Source organism: Sciurus carolinensis, chromosome 17 (assembly GCF_902686445.1).
Source record: "Sciurus carolinensis chromosome 17, mSciCar1.2, whole genome shotgun sequence".
NCBI classification, from domain to species: domain Eukaryota; kingdom Metazoa; phylum Chordata; class Mammalia; order Rodentia; family Sciuridae; genus Sciurus; species Sciurus carolinensis.
Genome location: NC_062229.1, coordinates 55,264,401 through 55,288,495, shown reverse-complemented (window position 1 = coordinate 55,288,495; position 24,095 = coordinate 55,264,401). Strand labels below are relative to the sequence as shown.

Sequence of the window (24,095 nt, the reverse complement as noted above, 5' to 3'; positions counted from 1 at the left end):
GGGTGGACAATGGGCTTCACGAATCCTGGTGTCGCTGTGCCCTGCCAAGATCATGTCAAGCTGACAGGGCATCTGCCCTGGGCCTGAGGCTGACCCAGGGGTGGAAACTACCAGCACATAACTTTTACCACAGGCTTCCAGCCCTGGCCCTTCCTGCAATGGCCCTTGCTCTCCATCCAGAATCTTCCGTGAAACTGAGGGCAGCCTGTTCTCCACTCATCCTACTGAGTCCAAGGGAGGTGGGGGCGGGAATCTGTCAGAGCTGGAATCTCATGTGCATGTTCTCTCTCGACCCTTTCTGACTGCTAGGCGAAACTACAGCTACTACAACAGGTGCCCAGGCAGCAGCATGGACTTTGAGCGGCCCCGAGGCTACCACCCTCCCCTGGGCTTCTGGGAGGACGATGACTCCCCCATCAGCTACGACTCTCGGAGATCTCCCCGGAGACGCCTGCTACCTCCCACCCCAACATGTGAGGCCAGGTTTCTTGTTTTGGGTGAAGCCTCCCAGAGAATGGTGTGCCGATCCCCTCACCCACAGACGGGTCTTGCCACGTCAGGGTCCGCTGGTCCTCGAGGCTAGCCCCTGAGTGTTGAGTGTCGGCCTTCCTTTCTGTCATCGTACCCCTGTGGTGCAGCTTACGCTGCTTTGGTGTTGTCAGTGACTCTCCTTGAGAACAGAGCCAGGATGTTGCCCTAAAATTGCACACAGATGCCAGAGAAGGGGCCCTTGTGGGTGTGGTATTGCCCTTGAGCCTGAGCCTGTCCTGAGAGCTAGACAAGACATACACGAGCCTTTGTCATCAGCTCTGCCCCACTCCACTCTGGGGAAACCGAGGCTCCGAGAGGGAAGGATTGGCTCCAGTGCAGAGCTGGGCCTGCCCTAGGCCTATCTTGCAAATCCTTCTTTGGAGGAGCACCTGGGAATTCTTGGTGTCTGTCTCTCCTCTGGTCCCTCCCGGGCTTAATCTCCTTTTCCTCCCTCTCATCTCAACCTCAGGACTGCCTGGGTTCCCTGTTCGTGGGACAGGTTTTGGCCTTGGTGGTCACCTCCAGGGTAGATGCTCCCATTCTGGGGTCCGAGAGCCTGTTCTGATGAAAGGGCACTTCCTTGCTTTCCTCCTGCAGCAAGTGCCATGGCTGGCACTGTCAGATGCAGGTCACCCCAAGCAAGGAACTCGGGCTGCGGACAGAAGTGCAGCCGTGGCCCTGCCAGTGTCCGGTGGGGCAGTTTCATTTTGGGCGTGTGGGCATTTTCATGGGTTACTAAATATCCATTCCTGGCGTCTGTGAGGAATGGGGCTTAATTTTGAGCAAGACTTTAATCAATAACCAAAAAGAGCTGAGACAGCAGCTCCTGAGTCTGCCCACTGCCCCCCCGTGGTGAGGAGCGTGACTGGGTGGTGCCCGGGGCCCTGGGCCCCATTCCAGCTGTCACGGCCTGCTGGGCCATGTAATCAGATCCATTTCCGTGGTTAATATTTAAGTGTTCAGCCGCAAACCCACGCTGCATTCTGTGTCTCATAAATACTAGATGAAGCATGTGTCGGTGAGCCTGGGTGGAGGACCTCGTCTCCGTGGCTTCCACTGCCTTTGCTCATCCACCCACCCAGATGGCCCGTGGACACCTGCTCTGATGCCCACCATTCCACCCGCAGCCATGGAGAGGCGCCAGGCAGGCAGGAGCAGCGGCCCTCCTCACCTGTGGGGGGCTTGGCTTTGCCGTCCCTCAGCCCAGACCTTGGGCAGGGAGAACATTAGCTCCTCTGGCCTGTGTCCTCAGCCACTGTGGGATGACTTCTTTCTCAAGAGATTGTTGTGCAGAGCACACCAGCTGAGAGAATCTGGGGACCAGTTTTAGACATGGAAATGTACCGTATTCGTGGGAGGGATTGTCACTTTTCTGTCCCATTCTGAGCCTCTGGGCCTGCCACCAGATCATGGGTCCTGCAGATTGTACCAGCAGGCCCGTCCCCTGGGTGGTGCCTGGAGGGCAGGCTTTCAAGGGCAGCCCAGTCAGGAGGCCCTGGCAAGCCAGCCCTCAGTGGATGTTAGGCCCAGCCCATGGCTGACTTTCTATCTGATCACTCTCCACTGGGCAGTGGCCAGCCAAGGGCCCAGCCTCTTTCATGACAGACCCCAGTTTCTGGAGCTTCGTGTGCAGCCCAGGCCTCTCAAGGCCAGTCCCTGAGGCTTCCCAGTACAGGAGTTCGGGGCGTGTGGAGTTTTGCTGGGGCCAAGACATTCCCTGTGAGCTTGGAAAGCAGAGGGAGCGCTTGAAATGATGCAGCTGCTGCCCGGGGAGCCATGGTGGACTCCCTGCAGCAGCCTGAGAGGGTGGAACGAGGGCCTCTGGTTCTGTGAAAGGGCCCCAGGATGCAGACGGATCTCCTGGGCTCTGTGACGCTAAACATTGTAGGTCATCCATCGTTCAGCCTGTAAATGAGCCTCCCTTCAGAGTAGCACCTTAGCAGGACAGCCACGTTCTCAGAGTTGTTCTTTGCTTTTTCGGCACTAGTGGGGCTGGATCTACCCCCAGCGCATGCTTACTGCCTGGTTGAGCTGAGGGGGCAGGTGGAATCCCTTCCTTCAGAGAGGCATAAACATGGGGCCTTGTGTCTGGAAGACATGCAGGGTGTCTGGAAGGCAAAACAGGGACAGTCTGGAAAGGTCTGGAATTTTAGAATGAGTCCATGTGTTTGTTCCCCATGATACGTGTGAGCAGGGCTGCTGACCCAGCCTGGATGTCCACTGGCCTGCCTTGAGAACAGATGAACACTTAAAAGTAATACATTTGCATTTAGAAAACAACAAAAACAAACAAACAAACAAAAAAAACAAATCAGCAACCTAGTTGGGCTGCTTCCCTCATCTTCCCCTCCCATCGCCGAGACCTCACCACACATCTCTGGGGTGACCTGCTTGCTTCTTCCCGGGTTCAACATCCGGGGCCACCCCAACTGCAGAGAGAGGCTGTACTGGCAGAACGTGCTTCACCAGGCATGATGTGCTTTGACTTCTCAGCCCACCGGAGATCCTCCTTCAACTTCGAGTGCCTGCGCAGGCAGAGCAGCCAGGAGGAGGTCCCGCCGTCACCTGCCCTGCCACACCGAGCGGCCCTGCCTCTGCACCTGATGCAGCAGCAGGTGAGCTTCCCACCTGGCCTTCCCCTGCCTGGGCCCCACCAGATGCACCCTTTCTCAGCGGCCAGCACCCAGAGGGAGGGAGACAACCTTCAGGTCTAGTCTGGTCCAGTCCTGGGAGCAGCCCTGCCCAAGAGAGCCTCCAGCCCACTGTGCAGGATCGCCCAGGAGGGAACGCTGAGCCCTGTCTGAATCCAGTGCCGGCTTCCTGGCATTGAAGACAAGGCTGGTGTAGTCCACATCCCAGGATGCCACAGCCACTTGCCACATTCCCCAGAATTGCTGCTGCTCTTTTATCTGCTCTGAGAGGTAGTTCCTCTGTTAAGACGCATTCATGGAGCTCTGTGGTCACAGGTGGCCCAGGGCACTGCCTGCCCGCAGGGAAGGTGGCTCTGGGCAGGAGGCAGCCTATGGCCCAGAGCCCACTCACTGGTCCTCTGCCTCAGGGACAAGAATATGGTTCTTTCTTTTCTGAAAATATCTCATCAGAAAGGCTGTCTATTCATGGATGGGGGCACAGGGTGGGCACCCAGCCAGTCCATTGGTAGAGTCGGGTCTCTGCAGGGTTCTTAGCCTGGGTCCGAGCACGTGGAAACTCAGTGAGGCCAGTTCAGATTTCCTATTCAAGGCTCTGCTAGCTTTTCACTTCTCTGCTTGCATATTTGGTGGTGGGGGTGTCGTACTGGAGATTGAACCCAGGAGTGCTTAACTACCAAGCCCCATCCCCAGCCCTTTTTAATCTTTCGAGAAAGGGTCTTGCTGAGGGCCTTGTTAAGATGCTGAGACTGGCTTTGAACTTTGATCCTCCTGCCTTAGCCTCCCTAGTCACTGGGATTGCAGGAGTGCGCCACCACACCCAGCCCCCCACTTTCACTTTTAATGCTGATTTTTACTTCTGTCCTGTGACATCAAGGACAAAGAACAAACCTTTAGAAGGTCCGAGCCACCAGATGCTATGAGCCTAGTAGGCATGGAGGTGTCTAAGAGCATGTGTTCCATGTGGACCAGGCCTGGACCCTGTCTATCTCAGCTGCCTCCCTGGGTGAGCAGGTTCCAGTCCCTCTGCACAGCAGGAATCCCAAGGCAGGTCTGCTGTGGTGGAGGGTGGGAAGCAGGGTTTGTGCCCCATGCCCCAGGACAGACAGCTGCTGGGCACAGGGCAACTGTACTGGAGGAGCGAGCCAGCTGTTTTCCTCTGCGAGCTCCTTGCTTTTGCCTGAATACCCGCCAGTATTTAAACCCAGAGAGACCGGGTGGTATGTCCACACGCCTCAGCTCGCTGATTCTTCCTCCTTCTGAAGAACTGCATGGATGGATAACAGAACTCCTTGTGCAGTTATAGGAAGTGTGTTATGGTGACTGGCAAGAGAACGCACATCTGCCGGGAACCCATAGCCTTTTGCCAGCTCACTTCATTCTCCCGCGCCCTGGGGCAGCACCCGTGCCTCTCAGGGCCTGGTCCTCCCCACTCTCCTGTCTCTCCTCAGATCATGGCAGTTGCAGGCCTGGATTCGAGTAAGGCCCAGAAGTACTCACCAAGCCACTCGACCCGGTCGTGGGCCACCCCTCCAGCGACCCCTCCGTACCGGGACTGGACGCCGTGCTACACCCCCCTGATCCAGGTGGAGCGGTCAGAGTCCCTGGACCAGGTCAACGGCAGCCTGCCATCCCTGCACCGCAGCTCCTGGTACACAGATGAGCCTGACATCTCCTATAGGACATTCACACCAGCCAGCCTGACTGTCCCCAGCAGCTTTCGGAACAAAAACAGCGACAAGCAGAGGAGCGCAGACAGCTTGGTGGAGGCAGTGAGTACGGGTTTCAGTCACTGGGGGCCGGAGAAGAGCGGTGGCAGAGCGCAAGTGCCAACAGCACCCAGGGCAGCGGGCCGGGCCCTTCACCCAGGCCCGACGCTCTTCGCAGGAGGGGTGGCGAGTGAGGCCCGAGCGAGCGAATCGGCCAGCTCTTCCGCCAGCGCTACCAGGGGGTGTTACGCACCCCCGGTGGGTTTCACTCTTGGGCTGTGTGCACCTCTTCAGCTTCTTGATGTGTTCAAAGCTGAAGCCATTCACACTTAGTCGTCACGGGCGAGGTCCCCAGGGCACATCACGCTGTTGTTGGCCCTTGAGCAGATTTTCCTGCCATCCCCCTCCCCCACAAAGCCGTGACCTTTTTGTTGCCACCTCTTTCCTGCACAGGTCCTGATATCTGAAGGCTTGGGACGCTACGCAAGGGACCCAAAATTTGTGTCAGCTACAAAACATGAGATCGCGGATGCTTGTGACCTAACCATCGATGAGATGGAAAGTGCGGCCAGTACCCTGCTCAATGGGAGCGTGTGTCCTCGGGCCAACGGGGATCTGGGCCCTGCCTCACACCGGCAGGACTATGAGCTCCAGGACTTCGGTCCAGGCTACAGTGACGAAGAGCCAGACCCTGGACGAGACGAGGAGGACCTGGCGGATGAAATGATCTGCATCACCACCTTGTAGCCCCCGCAGGGGCAGCGCGGCTCCAGCCTCAGCAGGGAAAAAGTGCCTCGTAGTTAGGAGGGTTAGGCACTAGTTGGGAGTGAATATTCAATTAGACTTCTGTACAAGTGACGTCACGCCTCAAGGAAGCCATAAACCTGGTAGGTACAGGTTCCGAGTGGCGAGCTAGGCAGGGCGCCATGCGCTGAGCCCAGCGGCAGGAGAAGGCGGGGCAGGCCCTCTGGAGAGGGCGAGTGAGGCCAGAGCAGTGCCTTCCGACCGACCGTCGCATGGGTGCCGCCAGGGGAGTCCGAGGCTCGCCGCACCCGGGGTGCCCGGAGGAGCGGTGGGGAAGGTTAAAGGTGATGACGATCACCACACCTTGTCATTACCTCAGCCATCAGTCTAGCATATCAGACACTCACTGGGCCCAGCATATCCATTTTTATACCCTCTCCTCCAAACACTGCTTCCTGGTTCCTGTTCAGCTGTTGTGAAGGACAGTGTCAGAAGCCCGCTACCAGCGATCATCACGAGAGGGGAGTGGGACCTCACTGACAAGGTTTTCTGCTCGGTGATGCCAGTTTACATAAGAGAACGTCACTCAGATGGTCAGTTCCGACGGTCATGCTTAAGGGCAACTGTAAACTGGAATAATAATGCACTTGCAACCAGGTAAACTTAGATACACTAGTTTGTTTAAAAAATATAGATTTACTGTACATGACTTGTAATATACTACAATTTGTATTTGTAAAGAGATGGTCTATATTTTGTAATTATTGTACCGTATTTGAACTGCAGCAATATCCATGGGTCTTAACAATTACAGTTCCCCACTAAAATCTAGAAATTACTAGTATTTTTACATGGGCTATACAGAAGTAGAAGAAATAGAGCCAATCCTCACTTATTCAGTGAAAATCCTTTGGGGGTAAAATTCTGAGTTCAAAAGAACTTAACACTAGAAATTTTTCTAAAATATTTTGAGTCACTATAAACCTGTCTTTACATAAGATATACAGGATGACTACTTGCAGTTTTTTCTTTGGGCAAGAATTCTATGATTTTGATATGGTACCTTTATCCACCAGGGGTTGCAACTCTGTTTGGTCTACTTTCCTAACCCTGTGATAAGTCCATGACAGAGCGGGTCAAGCTAGGCTCCTCTGCCCTGGGGACAGCCATAGGTTTGGTTCCCTCAGCTGCCATTTCTGCCATCCCTGCTGCAGAAATAATTGCACAGGTGAAAGAAGTATGTCTGCTCCAGTGCCCCGGGGACTGGTGGTGCTGGGGTGGGGGTCGGAGGAGCACTGTGACGACCCTCAGGGTTAGAATGTCGGGGTCTGTGAGATGACACTGTGGCCTTTCACACAATGTTGCTGTGCTGTGTTCTCTTTGAGGGCTTTTATATGCAATTGAATGAGGGCTGACGTTTTCATGAGAATGTACTCCGACTGTACGTCCTGGGAAAAGCCACTTTCGGATCATTAGAATTGTCAAGGCTTCCTTTTCTGTTAACAGAATCACTCCAATGTCGTCAGGTGACCTTGGCAGGGATTCCCTGCACTCACAAAGACAGGTAGCAATTTTGGTTCAAATTTTTTAACTAGTACATAGACAAACTGTCAGAATTTTTTTTTTTTTTTTTTTTGTAAATAACACTTTGTTATAAAGACCTCACAAACCTCTTCGTAATACATTCTTACTCCAGATCCGGGCAAAAACACTTCAAGGTTTGTAAATGACTATTTCCTGACAGAAAGCCTTTTTTATTAAAATGCAAACTGTTCTTCAGAATGAAACTGCGTAATAATTTCATTGTATTCGGGAGCTCTCCTGGCCAGTGGGAGCTTCGGGGGCAGGCACTCTCAGGGCAGCTCTGTATACAGGTAGCTTTTCCTCGTCCTCAGCTCCTTCGATGCCCATGGTAATACCAGCCACAGAGAGTGCCACTTCTCCTAAAGGGCTACACCACTGTCAACATTATCTCGGACTGTCTCCACTGGGTTTTGGTCATATGTGTGACTTCACATCATCAGGTCAAAATCACCTCCCAGGACTGCACGTTCTGGAACAGGTGATGAGTGTTTCCAAAGTCAGTACTTAAATGCTGGCGTTGATAAAGGCTGCACCGCTTCCTGGTATCTGTCTGCTTTAAGCCTGGTCCAACCTCTCATCTAATATTAAATTTCTCTTTGTAATAAAAATCTGAAATTGTAGAGCATGGCTTTTTCCCTTTGTTTTAGGAGAGTTTTAAAATTTAATATCTCCACTTTCTGGACCCTCCCCAAATGGTTTTGTATCCACAGAATAGTATGTTTATTTAACCTTGTGTTTTTAATGTAAAGTGGAAATGGCTATTTTGATTCAACTGTCAATCAACAGTGAGAACCATCTCTGTTCATCGTGTGGACTCCAATTCCCAAACAGCTGGCTTCCCGTGGAGCCAAGTGGCAGGTGTCAGCTCTGGTGTGTTGCAGAGCTGGCTAAAGGCCAGGAGGGGTGGGCGCCGGGGCACTGGAAGCCCACTGCAAGCTGTGGCTCTGCCTGCCTAGGGCGATGGCAGTTAGATGCTCACCCACTTTACTAGGGGACCCCACCCTTCAAAGAAGCCAGAGCTAAAATGTCTTTGCCAATTGCATTTTCCTACAGGCCTTTATTTCTAGGGTGGACCATTTACGTGTAAGAACAGGCTAGCCACAGAGCAGATAGCATGCACAGGGCGCCACGCACCACCTACTGCAACTCAAGGCCGGGCTCGTACTGCAGCTGGGAAGGTTCTTTCTTCCCTCCTGGGACTGGGAGGGCAGTGGGGAACCAGGAGCAGGCTTGGGTCTTGGCTTCTGCCATCGGATGGGGTGAGGCATGTGGTCTGAGGACATCCTGGGGGCAGGAGCCACCTGAGCAGGCCCTATGGAAGAGCAGTGTATGTTTTTTATGATTTTCGAGGGGGGAAAAATGTGTCTCAGATCTGATGTCATGTCAGTTATCAGTGGAAATATGAAAACAACTTTTGGGCTGAGGGTTATGGTTTGGCTGAAGGGAAGAGCATTTGAATTTATGGAAATTGCTATTCCACAGCTGCAGTGGAAGTGGAAAGGCCAGACGTTGGGGCACCTCGCCCTTTCTGGTCATGCTGGTGGATGCCCCTGGCCCTTCCACACCCGTCCCTCCCATCAGTAATCCCTCCTGTGGTGTAAATGTGGCCATCTTCCACGAGGTGGGGCACCTCAGAGCGCCGGCCATGGGTGCCCTGTCAGCGCTCTCTCTGGCGAAGCACAGTCTTCTGCTGTTAGGAATCACAAGCTTTTTGCCAAGAGGCTCAGCCAACGAAGTTGCCTGGTTCCCCACAAGACAGACGAGCAGGGCCTGTGCTCACCCCTCTGTAACCGAGTGAGCACCATCCTCCCCACTCGGGCTCCCTCAGCCCCTCTTCCTGGGGCGAAAGCTTCCCTGTGGAACTTCCAGATAGCCTGTCGTTTGGACACAAGCCAGTGCTGTGGCAGGACCCACCTTGTATTCGTCCTTGGGCTGGAGATGGGAGCAGCCACACCTGCCTGTCAGGGCTCATGGGAGGAACCCTTCAAGTCAATGTGTGTCTGAATCCCAGCAGCAGTTTTCTGGGTTGACTTCTGTGTGTTCTGGACACACGACAGCTGTCTTATCTCTTGAAATGTGTTTCCTCATGTGGCTAAATCGTGCGATTGTGTGGAAACAGCCTCAGCGTGTGAAAGGGGGAGAGGGGCTGACTGGCTCTTATCACATGTCACTTTCCTTATCATAAGATACAGCTGCCTTTGTCTCAGAGACACCACAGGATGCAGAGATGCTGGAACTAAATGACTGTCAACTGCTCTCTCTACACCAGTAAAGTCAGTCAGGCCTGAGACCAGCACGTGCCCTTGCCTGAATCAACACCCTCTTCGACAGGCGGGTGGCATGTGGCCCAGCTGCCATCTGAGCCCCCAGAAGATGGACAGCTGCTGTGGGGACCCTCTCTAACTCTTGAAGAGAAATCTCTTAGCAGATCTAGAATTTTCTTTCTTGACTTTCTCTTGGAACAGAGAAAAAGACACAGGTAAGGTTAAACAAGAACTGCCTCAAGTTTTAAAAGGAAGAAGTGTGATGGTTTCCTTCCATCCACCTTTCTGGAAGGTTTTTCTCAGAAACGTTAAGTTGCAGCTATTGGGCCTCCAAGGTCTGGGAGCTGCCTGGAACCCGGGTATCCCCCTCCCTGTTCTGGGCCCAGCACTGCAGGTTTCCACATCACGATTCTAAACATGGAAGCTTTGCACATTTTAAGAAAAATCAATTCAAAATGCTTTTACTTTTCATTTGCAACTGTATGGGGATAAGGTGCTTCAGTTCAAAAATAAGTTACTAGATTATAATACAAGAGCAAAAAGCTGTTGCAAATGCTCCTCGTAGCTCTCCCTGCCTCCCTTGGAAATCTTCACTGTTTTCTTTTTCTTGTACTTAGCTGCTTTTCTATCACTCTCAGAACCATTCTGATCTGTTCCCATGGACGTCTGGAGAATAAGAATTTGCTCAGTGTCTGTCGGGACAGCTCTGGCTGCTTCCCAGTGCTCCAGTACAAAGAGGTGACCTGGTATGTGGGGGTGGCTGTAGGACTCTTTCCTGGTAAGAGCAATCTCTTTCAGTGTTAAATCAGGAAACCTTTGGTAATGAGACCAAAGCAGCCTTCCCTCCTTGAACAAGGCCCAGAAAGCCTCTCATCAGGGCTGTGTTATGAGAATGAGAACACCACGGAGGTGGGCCACCCCCACCTCTGATAGTAAAATCAGGAGGGGAAAGAGGGAAGTCGGTTTTGTTATCCAGCTGGTAACTTCCCCTCTGCCCAGGGGTCCCTGGTGCCAGCCTGGGCTGAGCTAACTCCTGTGACGTGTGACCTCAGCTAAAGCTCAAGACATAGGTGCCCTTCTCTGGGGGGCTCAGTGCAGGCCTGGCAGGCTCACCACATCTGGGCAGAGCGGCCGGCCTTGCATGGGAAGCCTGGAAGGAGCCACTCTGCTCAAGGCAGCAGAAGCCCAGGTGGGAGAAGCCACGTGGATTCAGGCTGAGGATGTGGCAGTTCACTTTCCTCCTTTATCGCCTCTGCTGTCCCTCCAGGCAGGGTTCCAGGGTGCACAGTGGCCTTCCTCAAAGGGACTATAGGAAAAATGCTGGAGGCCAGGAATTTGACATACTGACCAGAACTAGTCTCCCTTCCTGAGATGTTATCCAGTTCTCAGCCACTAAATAGGGCCAGATGGCTTCTGGCACCATTTGGAGCAAGGGCTGGCTCGTTGGTCCCCTTGGCTTGCTGGAGGCATCTCTGGTCCTCCTCAGGCAGTGGCTATCTTAACGCTGGGTGTCCAAGGTCTTGGGCTTGTAGACAGGAACGTCCCTGTCCCAGAGTGCAGGCTGCCCCTTAATGATGTCAGCTGCTTTTTCTGCGATCATGACCGTGGGGGCATTCAGGTTGCCACTGACGATGCTGGGCATGATGGAGGCATCGACGACCCTGAGGTTTTCTACCCCAAGGACCCTGGTCTGCGGGTCCACCACAGCAGTGGGGTCGGAGGCCTGGCCCATCTTACAGGTGCATGAGGGGTGGTAGGCACTGTCAGATTTTGCCCGAACAAAGGCATCTATTTCTCTATCGGACTGAACGTGGCTTCCTGGCTGGAGTTCTTTCCCCCGAAAGGGAGCCAGGGCTTCCTGTGCAAAAATTTCCCTGGACAGCTTCACACATTGACGGAAGTCTTCGATATCTGTTTCTGTAGAGAAGAGACGAAATGAGGCCCTTCCTCTTACCATGCTGGCCCCGCTGGAAGATTCCAGGTGTGTAGAGGCTCAAGGCCGCAGGGGACAAAGTTCAAAGACATGGAGGACCAAGTCACCAGGTGTCTATCACCTGCCCACAAGTATCCTCAATGGACAGAGCCTTCCCCAGAGACCCAGTTTTAAGCCAGGAATCTGGCTTCTCTGTGAAACAGAGATAATACACACCCTGCCTCAGCCCCCTGGGGCCATCATGGGCCAAAGCTGCCCAACAGGGGCGCTCATTTTGGCAAACAGGCCCGGGCTGGTGATCTGCTCAGTGCGAGAGCGGAGAGTACACGCCAGGTGAGCTGCCCACACCCCGCCAGGCCTCCCTGCTGGGTCAGGTGAGGCCCTGGGATTACCTCACAGGACCCAGGGTCTCCAGGAAATGGGCAAGACTCAGAGACAGATGGGGACCCTGTAAAGGCACTTATCCAGCTTAGGTCCAGGGGGCACACCAGCAGCTCCTGAATTACCTGTCGACAAGTAGTTGGGCTGTATTATGGGGTGGTCCCGGGGGTTAGCACTTCTCAGCTTGAGCCAGCCCACACTTGGGCTCCGCATGGGCCCCACATGTACCTAGGAGAGCCCAGAGGAGACAATGGCAGCCACAGTGACCTCCCTCAACCCAACCTGGTAGCCTGGAGCAGTCCTAGGTTTCCTGTGGGGCAAGCTAGAGTCAATAAAGGACAAGTACAGTCTAACGCACACCTGCATCTCACCCGGCCACACGTGAGCAAAACCACCTGGGGAATCACTCCTCCCTCCCAGCTTTACCCTCCTTAGTGCAGAGCCTGACTTGTTCGTGGCTGGTGACAGGACCCTGGAGCCCTTTCTCACACTGATCTGCTCCTCCCTTCCATGCGGGCTGATGCTCCCTCCCCAGGGGAAGATTCTGGGCTCCCCCTTTTCTCTCTCTATCCAGACGCTAAGCAGTGGAGGGCAAGGGACTGAAGGTCCTGCCCTGGAGAGGAAGCGTCTGCCCGGCAGTAGCTCCTGAGCTCACCTGGTAAGCCTCCTGCTCAGTGGGGACCCGGCCGTGGTCAATCACTTGGGATGGCAGGAAATGGAACTGGATATCTGGGTGGGAGACCCCAGGTCTGCTGCGGATGAACCCACCTGTTTCCAGATGGGACGTGGCTCCATACCCTGATGATCAGAAGAGGATAAGGCAGGTGGGGAGGATTTCCAAGAACGGCCTCCTGGCCACTGATAAGGGCAGCTCCTAACCTCAGCATTCTGCTTGAGTAGGCCCTGTGCTAAGGCCCTCAGACGAGCCTGTCAGGAATTTTGTGTCCTCTTGCAGATGGGAAACCTGGGGCTCAGGACTAGGGTAAAGGGCCTACTTTAGCTTTAAACAGCAACCTGAGGCCAGAGTCCTTGCTTAGCTCCTCAGGAGGGAGACCTCTGTATCCACCAAGGTCACAGAGGAACCTGCGCACCTGTGAATCTCCACAGCCACTCCAGGCCGATGCAGAGCTTCCTCAAGGGCTTCTGGGCTGAGTGGAGGGTGATGGGGCGGGTGCAGGCCTGTTGGATATATATCTCCAGGTGGTCTTGCAGGTTTTGGCCAACTCCTGGAAGGGGAGGGTGTGGTTAGGGAATACGGTTACCCTGGAGGCTTAGCTGGCTTCTCAACATTCCCCTGGTTTTGAACCCTGCCCCTTCCTTCCACTTCACCTCTGAGCCAGCTCCTATTTGGTCCCTGGGTCTCAGCCGACTCTGGCCCTCTCAGAGCTGCCAAAGCCGCCTGCCTTGTCCAAGTGGGAGGGGCTGGCTAGGGCCGGAAGATTCTGCGCCCAGGGTCAGGAGTGTCCAGTGAGACCTGGGGACCCTTGGGCTCATGGGAACAATGTGACAGCCCCAAGCAGCACCTATTTTTGTCACACACACACCCATGCTAATAAAATACTTCATTTCACAGTGTCAGTTTGTGGGAGCAGTAAGGGACGGGGGGCTCACCAGGCAGGTGGCACACCACAGAGATGCCCAGTCTCATGAGGTCATCTGCATTCCCAATGCCCGAGAGCATAAGCAGCTGTGGGGAGTTAATGGCACCCCCACTCAGGATCACTTCCTTGCTGGCATAAGCCTGGAAGAGGCAAAAAGCCCCCCAGTCATACCTCCTGAAAGCCACAGACCAACTTCCCCACTCCAGAGCCAGATCCAGAAGAACATGGCCTTAGGATGTACCCACACGGGGTCGGAGGATGCTACAGTGGTCACCCTGGGAAGCCTTCTCACAGGCCCACAAGTAAAGGGGAAGCTCACTGTCACCATTTGAAAGTAACCTGCATGTGCACCCATGGTGTGTGAAAGTCGTGCACTATGCTCTAGTACATTCCACGACAGCTAGATGGTAATGGTGGCCTTCAAAACAGGGGAGGCTAAGAGAACCACAAGTTAGAGGCCAGCCTCCACAACTCTGATCCAATCTCGGGATCAGATGGCTCAGATGTGGCAGTGGTAGAGCGCCTGCCCAGCGTGCACAAGTCCCTGGGTTCCATCCCAAGTAGCAAAAGCACAAAAAGCAGGGAGGGGGGCATTTAAATGAGATGTATGAAAGGAGCCACCAGACACAAAACCAATCTGCTAAGCGGGGAAAAGCATCCGTGGCAGCACAGCATACCATCTCAGTTGGGGGCTTTAAAACCTCTAGCACAAGCCTGTCAATCTGTCAGGCCTGCACCCTGAAGCCATGCAGAAGGTCCTGGGGGACTGCCCTGAGGTGAGCATGGCATGCTGGGACCAGGATCTTCCTCACCTCTACCAGCCACAGCCTCCTGTGAGGCTGAGGGACAATCCATCTCTTCTGTCACTCATCACAGGGACAAGAGCACCTGGCTGGGGAGGAAGGCATGACTTTGCCCAGCCCCCCAGGTCCCTGTCCCTTCCTTTCCTGCCCTCTGAGCTGCAAGAGCACCTGCTGTAGTTCACTCACCCGGTGGCTCTGGCCATTCTTGATGTATTCCACACCCACCGCACGGGTGCCTTCAAACAGCACCCTGCTCACAAGCGTCTGGACTTCGGCCCTGAGGTTGGGCCGGCTCAGTGCTGGGTGCAGGTAGGCGCAGGCCGTGCTCCAGCGCTTGCCTGCAGGACAGAGCACGATCAAGATGTCGCCCCTGCCCTTCCCTGACACTTCCGGAAGGCTGGAGAAATAGTGGATCTGCCCTGCCTCTGCCTGCAAGGCCTGCCTTCAAAGTAAGGTGGAGACCTAAGGCCCTGCCCTGCTGAAGCCCACATCTACCCGAGCTCCCCTGGCACAGGTGGAAAACCACTTCAACAGGATGACAGAGACCAGGAGCAGCAGAGGGGTCAGGACCCCGGGGTCGGCCCTGGCCTGGCCTCTGTCCTGCCATGAGCAAGGCCCTTCACTACCCTTCAGAGCCCTGTTCATAAAAAAGGGCCATGTGCTCCTGACTGCCCCTCTGCCTCAATGTCCCCATGTCCAAGTCCCCAGAAAACTTTGGGTTCTTGGCCCAAAAAGCTGATTATCCCCAGTCCACACCTACAGGGCCCAAGTGATGGCATGTCGCAGGTATGGGGGTACATGCTGTGGCATCTACTTTTCTCCAGATACCATTCTGTCGGTTTTGCTGATCCTGACAGGAGGGAGGGGCCGAGCCAGGGCTGAAGAGGGGGGGAGTCGGGGGCCCACGCTACCTTCGTGGATGGTCATATCCATCCAGCCGAAGCCCTCCTGCTGGAAGCCGTTCATGTCATCCGTGAGCGGGTAGCCGGCCTGCTGCGCCGCCTGCAGGAACGCCTGGTGCAGCGGGTGGCCACTCTTGCCTCTGGACACACGCAGTGGGCCATCGCCGCCGCGGTACCGGTTGCCACCCAGCTCGTGGCCCTGTGCCCGGAGGAAGTAGGGCAGGCAGTGCGCGTAGTCCCAGCCCTCGGCGCCTTGGTGCTGCCAGCGCTCGTAGTCCTCGGCGTGCCCGCGGACGTAGACCATGGCATTGAGGGATGACGAGCCACCCCACACGCGGCCCCGGGGCCAGTAGAGCTCACGCCCGTCCAGGCCCGGCTGCGGCTCCGTGTGGTAGTACCAGTTGTAGCTGTCATCACACAGGTTGTCCACGAGCGCCGCAGGCATGTGGATCTTCCACAAGAGCCGCTTGCTCCCGGCCAGCAAGTCCTTGGGCCCGGCCTCCAGCAGCAGCACCCGCTCCGCGGGGTCCTCTGAGAGCCGACTGGCCAGCACGCAGCCCGCCGAGCCCGCGCCCACCACAACGTAGCTGTGCTCAGCCCCGGTCTGCGGGCCCGCGCTAGTCCGGGCTCGGCTGCCCAGAGGCCCTGGCTGCCCCAGGGTTGTCCACGCCAGGACTCCCTGACGGCCCACGCACCCTTGGCTCCGGCCGTGAAGGATTCGCCACATGCTTCAGCTCCGGTCTTCCTGGCCACAGAGGGGAACGGGATAATTCACTTGCCCTAGGATAAGAAAAGAGGCTTTAAGCATATTAATCTGTGTGCTTGTGCAAAATCGGCCAAAAGCTGGGGTGGCCATACTGGACAGCAAAGGTCCACTGCAGGGTCACCAAGGGCTTACCCTGCATTGGGTGGGGCCAGTAGTCCCCAGTGGTCACAAGGGTGACTGCCAGAAGGAGCAAAAATTCCAGTGCTGAACACACAGGGCTGGGCAGCAGGAGGGGGGCCCCTCCCCAGCTTGGGGGAGGTCCCCTGGAAAGATTTTCCTGTGACATTGTGTATGAACCTGGAGGCTGGAAGTCTACCTGCTGGAAGGCAGAGGAAAGAGAGCTTTCCAGGATGGGAAAGAAAAGGTGACACTCATTCACTCCAGACAGTTGCTGAGCCCCTGCTAGGTACCAGGCATGGTGTTTTTCTCTAGTGATACAGAGGGAAAAAAGACATCTGCTTCCATAACTGATGGTCTGGGGCCAGGGAGAAGGGAAGGAAGGTCAGGGCAAGGAGCCCACAAACTGTGGACTCATAGTCTTTGACTTGAGGGACCACAGGAGCTCTAGAGAGGGGACAGCATCACAGTGACACTCTTAAAAGATCCCACTGTAGAGTACTAAAGGAGTTTTGGCAGGGAAACAGCAATAGCGTTTGGAGGGCCTCTTCCCAGCAATGTTCATATCAATCCCAACATGCTCAGTAGAAAAGAACCAGGGTATGCCATCGCAACCTCCAGTGACAATACTGGAGAAAGCCCACCCATGAGGTGCAGGCCCAGTATGATCGTCCCAAGACAGGCTGAAACATGAGAACTCGGAAACCTCCAAGAAAATTTGGATAAACCCTTGCCTTGAGCTCCATACCAGGTGTACACAGCCTAGCGCTAGAGGCAGCGTAGGAATAGAGAGAAGACTCCTCCTTTCCCTCCCCCCCTGTGCCAAGGCACAGGAGAAAGAAGAAGTGGCACCGTCTCCTCACAGTCACGTCTGCAGCAGAAACACTGAGAACAGTCTCCAGGTCCCCCACAGCAGCAACCCGCTGCTCAACTCCCCACTAACAACCCAATGGAAAAAGGCAGGAAAACCATCCATCTCGGCCTCCACTGTCCTGTACATGAGGTTAGTAGTCCACAAAACTACTCCTTGTCAAGGGCCCATAAATGACTCCTTGTCAAGACAAAAAACAGTCAACAGAACCAGACCAAAGGATGACTCGCCAGACATCACAACCATCAGACATTGCAAGAACCAAGGTGAACATTACAGAAGATTAGTAAAAAGGGTGGGCAACATGTTGAACAGAACTGTAGCAAAACATTGGCAACTATACAGAAATGCGAGAAAAAAAATGTAATACTGGAGACAAAAAATTTTGATGGGTTATAGCAGAGAAAAGAATCAGTGAATCTACATGGAAATGAAGACAGAAGAGTGAAAGCAGGAGACAGAGCAGAAGAGCTGAAGCTTTAGGACAATATCAAGTTATCTAAAGTATGGATGACTGGGATCCAAAGGGGCAGAAGGAGAGGATGGAAAGCGAGGGGGGTTGCAGACATAGCTCAGTGGTAGAGTGCTTACTCAGCATGCACAGGGCCCCCAGCACCACAAAAAAAAGGAGACCAAATATTTCAAGAATGACATGAAGACCAATGGAGCTGAATAGAAAACAGAGCAAACCCACATAAATACAGTTATCTCATCCTAGCCAAAGGTGCCACACACATACACTGCAGGAAAGAGCCTCTTCAACAAACGGTGCTGGGAGAACTGGAAATCCATAGGTAGCAAAATGAAATTAGACTGCTCTCTCTTACTCTGCACAAAATTCAAAGTGGATCAAGGACCTACACATTAGACCAAAGACCCTACACCTTCTAGAAGAAAACCAAGGCCCAACTCTCCACCATGTTGACTTAGGAACCAACTTCCTCAACGAGACTCCTAAAGTGCAAGAAATAAAGTCAAGGATCAATAAATGGGATGGTACCAAACTAAAAAGCTTCTTCACAGCAAAGGAAACAATTGAGAATGTGAAGAGAGAGTTCACGGACTGGGAGAATATCTTTGCCACCTGTATCTCACACCATTAATTTCAGGATATACAAAGAACTCAAAACACACACACACACACACACACACACACACACACACACACAACAAATAATCCAATCAATAAATGGGCAAAGAAACTGAACAGGCACTTCGCAGAAGAAATATGAACAGTCAACAAATATATGAAAATATGTTCAACACCTCTAGCAGTTAGAGAAATGCAAATTAAAACTACACCGAGATTTCATCTCACTCCAGTCAGAATGGCAATTATCAAGAATACAGGTAACAAGAAATGTTGGCAAGGATGTGGGGAAAAATGTGCACTCATACATTGCTGGTGGGACTACAAATTGGTACAACCATTATGGAAAGCAGTATGGAGATTCCTCATAAAACTTGAAATAGAACCACATTTGACCCAGCTGTCCCACTCCTTAACATATACCCAAAGGACTTAAAATCAGCATACTATAGTGATATATACTATATTTGCTATAGTGACACAGCCAAATCCATGTTTATAGCAGCTAAATTCACAATAGCTAAGCTATGGAACCAACCTAGGTGCCCTTCAACAGATGAATGGAAAAAGAAAATGTGGTGTGTGTATGTACATCACACACACACACACACACACACACACATACACACATACAATATGAAATACTACTCAGCCATAAAAAAAGAAAGATTTTATGACTTTTGCCAGTAAATGGATGGATCTGGGGACTATCATGCTAAGTGAAAATAAGCCAATCCCCAAAAAACAAAGGCTGAATGTTCTCTCTGATATGCAGATGCTAACACACAATGGGGGAGGGGAGGAAAGAATAGAAGTTCATTGGGCTAGACAAAGGGAAATAAAGGGAAAGGAGGGGGATGGGAACAGGAAAAACAGTAGAATGAATTGGACATCACTTTCCTATGTTCATACATGAATACATGTATTCCTAATAGAATCCTAATCTGAATAAGTTATATTCCATGTATGTAGAATATATCAAAATACACTCTACTGTCACGTATATCTAAAGAGAAAAAATGAAATATTTGAAGAAATTGATGCGACTTTTTCAAAATTAGTATAAGACAAACATCACAGATTCCAGAATCTTTGAGCATCCCAAGCAGGATAAATACATCTGAGAAAAACTCATCTGAGTACATCATAATAAAATTGCCAAAATTCCAAAATAAAGAGAAAAACTCATTGAAGCAGCCAGATGAAAACACACAGAGGACTGTATGTAAGAGTGACAGTAAACTTCTCGTCAGGAAACATGCAATCCAAAGGCAATGGAGCAACAGTCTAGTGCTAAAAGGACAAACCAAACAACACCCCTCCACCAAAACTCTAGCTTACTAATCTGAAAAAATATGCCTAAAAGATTCTCTGTACTCCCAGTGAATGCATTTTTTAAAATAAAGGAGATAATCTAAATAAAATGGCCATTTTCTTGAAAGACAAATATGCACACCAGCAGAAACTAATGCTTTGAATTAAGACATTGTCTATTAAAGAAATGGAATCAACAATTAACCTTCCAACACAGAAAGCATCGTGCCCACAGGGACTCTTGGGTGACTTCTACCACACACCTCAGGATATCTCTTCTGTAAGGGATTCCCTCTGCTTCCACTTCCCAATTCATTTTGTGAGGCAAGCATCACCCTACTGCCAAGACCAGACAAAAACATTACAGCTATAGACCAGTATCTCTCATGAACAAAGAAAATAAAAAACCCTCAATAAAATATTTTAAACTCAGTCCAAACACACACAAAAAGAATTAAACACCACTGTCAAGTGGGGTTTGTCCGAGGTATGCAAGGCTGGCTCAACGTTTGAAAAGCAATCAATGAAACCCGTGACACCAACAGGCTAAAGAAAATTGACATCCTCGTAACCATAGATGCAGAAAATGCCTTGGATGAAATCAAGCACTTGTTCATGAGAATGAAACACATCCAAAAAAAGTTCAGAAAACTAGGAATGGGCAGGGAGCTTCAGCATGATAAAGAATATCTACAAAAACCCTATAACTAAAATTGGTATCATACTTTTTATTGCTTTTCTATTAGAGCTTTATAGTTATACATAGTAGTTGGGTTCATTCTGACAAACCCAAACGTGCATGGAAATCAATTTCAGTTCATGATGCCCCCTTTTTCCTCCCCCTTCTCCCTCTTATCCTCCCTCCCCTCTCCTAGTCTCCTTCCTCTACTCTTGCTCGTCTAGTTATTTACATTTGATTGGTTCTTCCTACCTATGTGTAAGAGTGAAATTCCCCATGATATATTCATATATACCCAGAACATGAATTTTTTAAAAAAAATTTTGTACTTGTAGATGGACAGCGTGCCTTTATTTTATTTATTTCTTTATACCTGGTGCTGAGGATCGAACCCAATGCCTCACACATGCCAGGCAAGTGCTCTATGCTGAGCCACAACCCCAGCCCAATCTGACTTTTTTTTTAAAGAATTCATCCTGCATTGCCTCCCTTTACCCATCCCTCCACTCTGCCTCTTGATCTCCTCTTCTACTTTACTGGTCTTCCCTTTATCTTTATGTTATCCTATCCTCTCCCACTTTTCCTTTATTTTACTCTAGTTTCTGCATATGAAAGAAAACATCTGACCTCTGAGTTTCTGAGTTTGGCTTACTTCACTTAGCACGATATTCTCCATTTCCATTCAATTACTGGCAAATACCATGATTTCATTCTTTTTTATGGCTGAGTAGAACTCCATTGTGTGTTGTGTGTGTGTGTGTGTGTGTGTGTGTGTGTGATCCATTCATCCAAACATCATACTTAATGGTGAAAAACTCAGAGCTTTCCCACTGGGATCAGGAATAAGGCAAAGATATCCTCTCTCACCATTCCTGTCGAACGTCATACTGGAAGTCCTAGCCCATGCTATGAGACAAGAAAGGGAAATAAAAATCATACAGATTGGGAAGGAAGAAATAAAAACTTTGCTTGTAGCTGACATGATTCTTCATGTGGAAAGTCTAAAAGAACTGGCAAAAAATTCTCAGAACTAAGAAGCAAGTTTAGGAAAGTTGCAGGATACAGGGTTAATATACAAAACCCAATTGCTTATTGCCAGCAAAGAACAAGTGGAATCCAAAATGAAAAACAATACCATTTAGTTTAACATCCCAAAGAAAAGAGAGAAAATCTAACAAATATGCTTGAGATATGTGAGAAAAACTATGACCTGAAGAAAGAAATAATAGCTAAAGAAAGCAAAAGATATTCCATTTACAGGAAGATTTGATAATGTCAAGATGACAGTTCTTTCCAATCCAAAGGCATTGGAGCAACAACCCTGCAACTAAAATGAGTATCATACTTTTTATTGCTTTTCTATTAGAGTTTTATAGTTATACATAGTAGTTGGGTTCATTCTGACAAACCCAAACGTGCATGGAAATAATAATCATACAGATTGGGAACCCTCCTGCCTTGATCTAGACATTCCACACAATCTCAATAAAAAACTCAGCAAATTATTTTGTAGATATTGACAAACTGATGCAGTTTATATGTGGAGGCAAAAGACTCAGGAAAGTCAACAAAATACTGAAGGAGAAGGCTGCGTGGTGTGAAGCCTGAGGTGAACACATGCACATCAACAGAACAGAGAGCCCAGATGTGTGCCACATAAACAGTCAGCTGGCCTAGGACAAAGCAGCAAAGGCCACACACACTGGAGCAAAAACGGTCTTTTCAACAAAAGGTTTTGGGAACAAATGAACACATACACATCAATCTAAAGGTAGACCCTGTGACCTTCGCAAAAATTCATTCAAAATGGATCACAGACCTAAATGAACGATATAAAATACAAAACATAAAAACCCTAGAAGATAAAAGAAGAAAATCTGGATGTCCTGGGATTTGACATGACTTTTTAGATGGGACACCAAAGACAAAATTCATTACAGAAAAATTGATAAACCAGACTTCATTAAAATAAAAATATTCTACTCAGCAAAGATACTGTCAGGAGAATGAGAAGTCAATGACTAGAATAAAATATCTGCAAAATAACTTTTTGGTAAAGGACTATTATCCAACATATAAAAATATACTTTGGGGGAGGTGTTGGGGGGCATTGAACCCTGGGATGCTTTACCTCTGAGCCACATCCCCAGCCATTTTAATTTTTTTTAAATTTCAAGATAGGGTCTCACTAAGTTGCTTAGGGCCTCATTAAGTTGCTGAGGCTGGCCCCAAACTTGTGATCCTCCTGCCTCAGCCTCCTGAATCGCTGGAACTGAGGTGTACATCACCATGACCGGTATAAATATACTCTTCAGACACAATAGTAACAATTCAATTAAAAGTGGGCCTCAAACCTTAACAGATACCCCACCAAAGAAGATACACAGGTGGCAAATAAGCATAGGAAAAGATGCTTTGACACCATGTCATCAGGGAAATGCAAATTAAAACAACAATGAAATATCACTACACACCCAGCCTGGGAGCACCTGCCTGTAATCCCAGTGACTGAGGAGGCTAAGGCGGGAGGATTACTAAATTCAAGGTCACCTCAGCAACTTACCAAGGTGGCTCTGTCTCAAAATAAAATAATAAAAAGGCCTGGGGATGTGGCTCGGTGCTTAAGTTCAATCTCCAGTCCAAAAAGAAAAAAAAAAAAAAAAATTGTAAAGAAAAGAACTGCCACTACAGACCTATTAGAATGGCCAAAATCTAGAATCCCAATGCCACCAACTGCTGGCAAATATGTGCAGCCACGGAAGTTCTCACTCATCACAGGAGGGAGTGTAAAATGTACCACCACTTTGGAAGACAGCTTGGCATTTCTCACAGAACTGAGCATACTCTTCCCATATAAGCCAGCAACTGCGTTCCTTGGTATTTACCCACGGGACCTGAGCGCGCATTCACGCGCAAACCTGCACATGGAAGTCTGCATCAGCTTTACTAATAACTGCCCAAACTTGGAAGCAACCAGGATGGCCTTCAGTAAGTGCATGGATCAACAAATTGGTGCATCAGACAATGGCAAATTACTCACCATTGGAAAAAAAAAAAAAAAAAAAAAGAGTCCTGAAGTCATGAGTTGGTACGGAGGGAAATTAAATGCATGTCATCTAAGTTTTGAAAGAAGCCCACGTGAAAAGGCAGTCTGCAAACTCTGCTGTATGATTCCAACCGCATGACATGCTGGCAAAGGCAAAACCATGGTGGCAGTAAAAAGAGGGGTGGTTGCCAGGGGTGGGAGGGAGAACGTGGGGGAGACATGGGGGGAGCCAGAGAAGGTCCAGGGCAGTGAAACTACTCCATTCTACTGCACAGAGGTGTCGTCATGCGCTGCACAAAATTACAGACGCACACCACCAATAGCCTAGTGTGAACCATGGACTGGGCGATCATGCACGTCAGTCTCATCTATCACCTGTAATGAAGGCACCATTCTGGAGAGGGACATGGAAAAGTGGGAGGTTATGCAGGTGGGGGTGAGGGTCCCTGGGAACTCTCCATCTCTTCTTTTTGATTTTGCTGTGAAAGTACTCTGAAATATTAAAGTCTTCTAAGAAATGTAATAGAGTCTGACTCCCTTTCTGACGTCTGACCACTGACAGCTCCCAAGCCCATGCCTCCTGTTCCCCTTCTCGTCTGGCATTCCTGCTTCCCATATCAGCGTGGAAGCTCAAATCACCCCATTTCTACTGCACACAGGCGTCTGTACCTTGGCCCCACACCGTGGCCATGATAAAATCCAGGCACACTTGCTCCTCCCTTTCAAGCCATCCGGGGCTGGCCTGGGGGCCTGTGCTGCTCTCCCCATAAAGCCCCACGTGTGAGTAGTAATCCTCTCCACAGCCTCTTGTGGCAGGTGTGTAGCGTCATCAGAATCAACAGCAAACGGGGCCTGCTTGGTGGGGAGTTGATCCCGCCCGCCAAAGGGCAACCCAAAGAGCACCCAAAAATATGAAGCAATTAGGAGTAAATTTAATAAAATAGGCTCAAGACCTGCAAACAGAAAACTACCAAACACTGAGAAAAATGAAAGATGACTTAAATAAACATGCCATGAATGGGAAGACCCAATATTGTTATTATATCATTTCAACCCAATGCAATGCTGATCAAACCTAAGAATGCCTGACATGTTGATTTCAATAGGTATAT

General features: G+C 50.6%; 2 protein-coding genes across 4 annotated transcripts in view; one reads left to right on the top strand and one right to left on the bottom strand.

Annotated features, from left to right (window-relative positions):
- The window catches only part of Cacna1d (calcium voltage-gated channel subunit alpha1 D), a 306,525-nt gene extending 298,524 nt beyond the window's left edge, over nucleotides 1-8,001 (top strand). The window contains 4 exon segments of the mRNA XM_047530661.1: nucleotides 310-473; nucleotides 3,025-3,146; nucleotides 4,631-4,951; nucleotides 5,342-8,001. Of these exon segments, the coding sequence (XP_047386617.1) occupies nucleotides 310-473; nucleotides 3,025-3,146; nucleotides 4,631-4,951; nucleotides 5,342-5,635 (901 nt within the window). The 3' untranslated portion in view covers nucleotides 5,636-8,001.
- Chdh (choline dehydrogenase) overlaps nucleotides 6,297-24,095 on the bottom strand; it is a 36,477-nt gene continuing 18,678 nt past the window's right edge. For all 3 annotated transcript variants that reach the window (XM_047530663.1, XM_047530662.1, XM_047530664.1), the window contains 7 exons: nucleotides 15,110-15,880; nucleotides 14,385-14,536; nucleotides 13,406-13,535; nucleotides 12,886-13,020; nucleotides 12,450-12,592; nucleotides 11,920-12,022; nucleotides 6,297-11,397 (listed from right to left, as the gene is read on the bottom strand). In XM_047530663.1, coding sequence (XP_047386619.1) covers nucleotides 10,979-11,397; nucleotides 11,920-12,022; nucleotides 12,450-12,592; nucleotides 12,886-13,020; nucleotides 13,406-13,535; nucleotides 14,385-14,536; nucleotides 15,110-15,827 — 1,800 coding nt within the window. In that variant the 5' untranslated portion in view covers nucleotides 15,828-15,880 and the 3' untranslated portion in view covers nucleotides 6,297-10,978. The remainder of the gene's footprint in view (nucleotides 11,398-11,919; nucleotides 12,023-12,449; nucleotides 12,593-12,885; nucleotides 13,021-13,405; nucleotides 13,536-14,384; nucleotides 14,537-15,109; nucleotides 15,881-24,095) is intronic.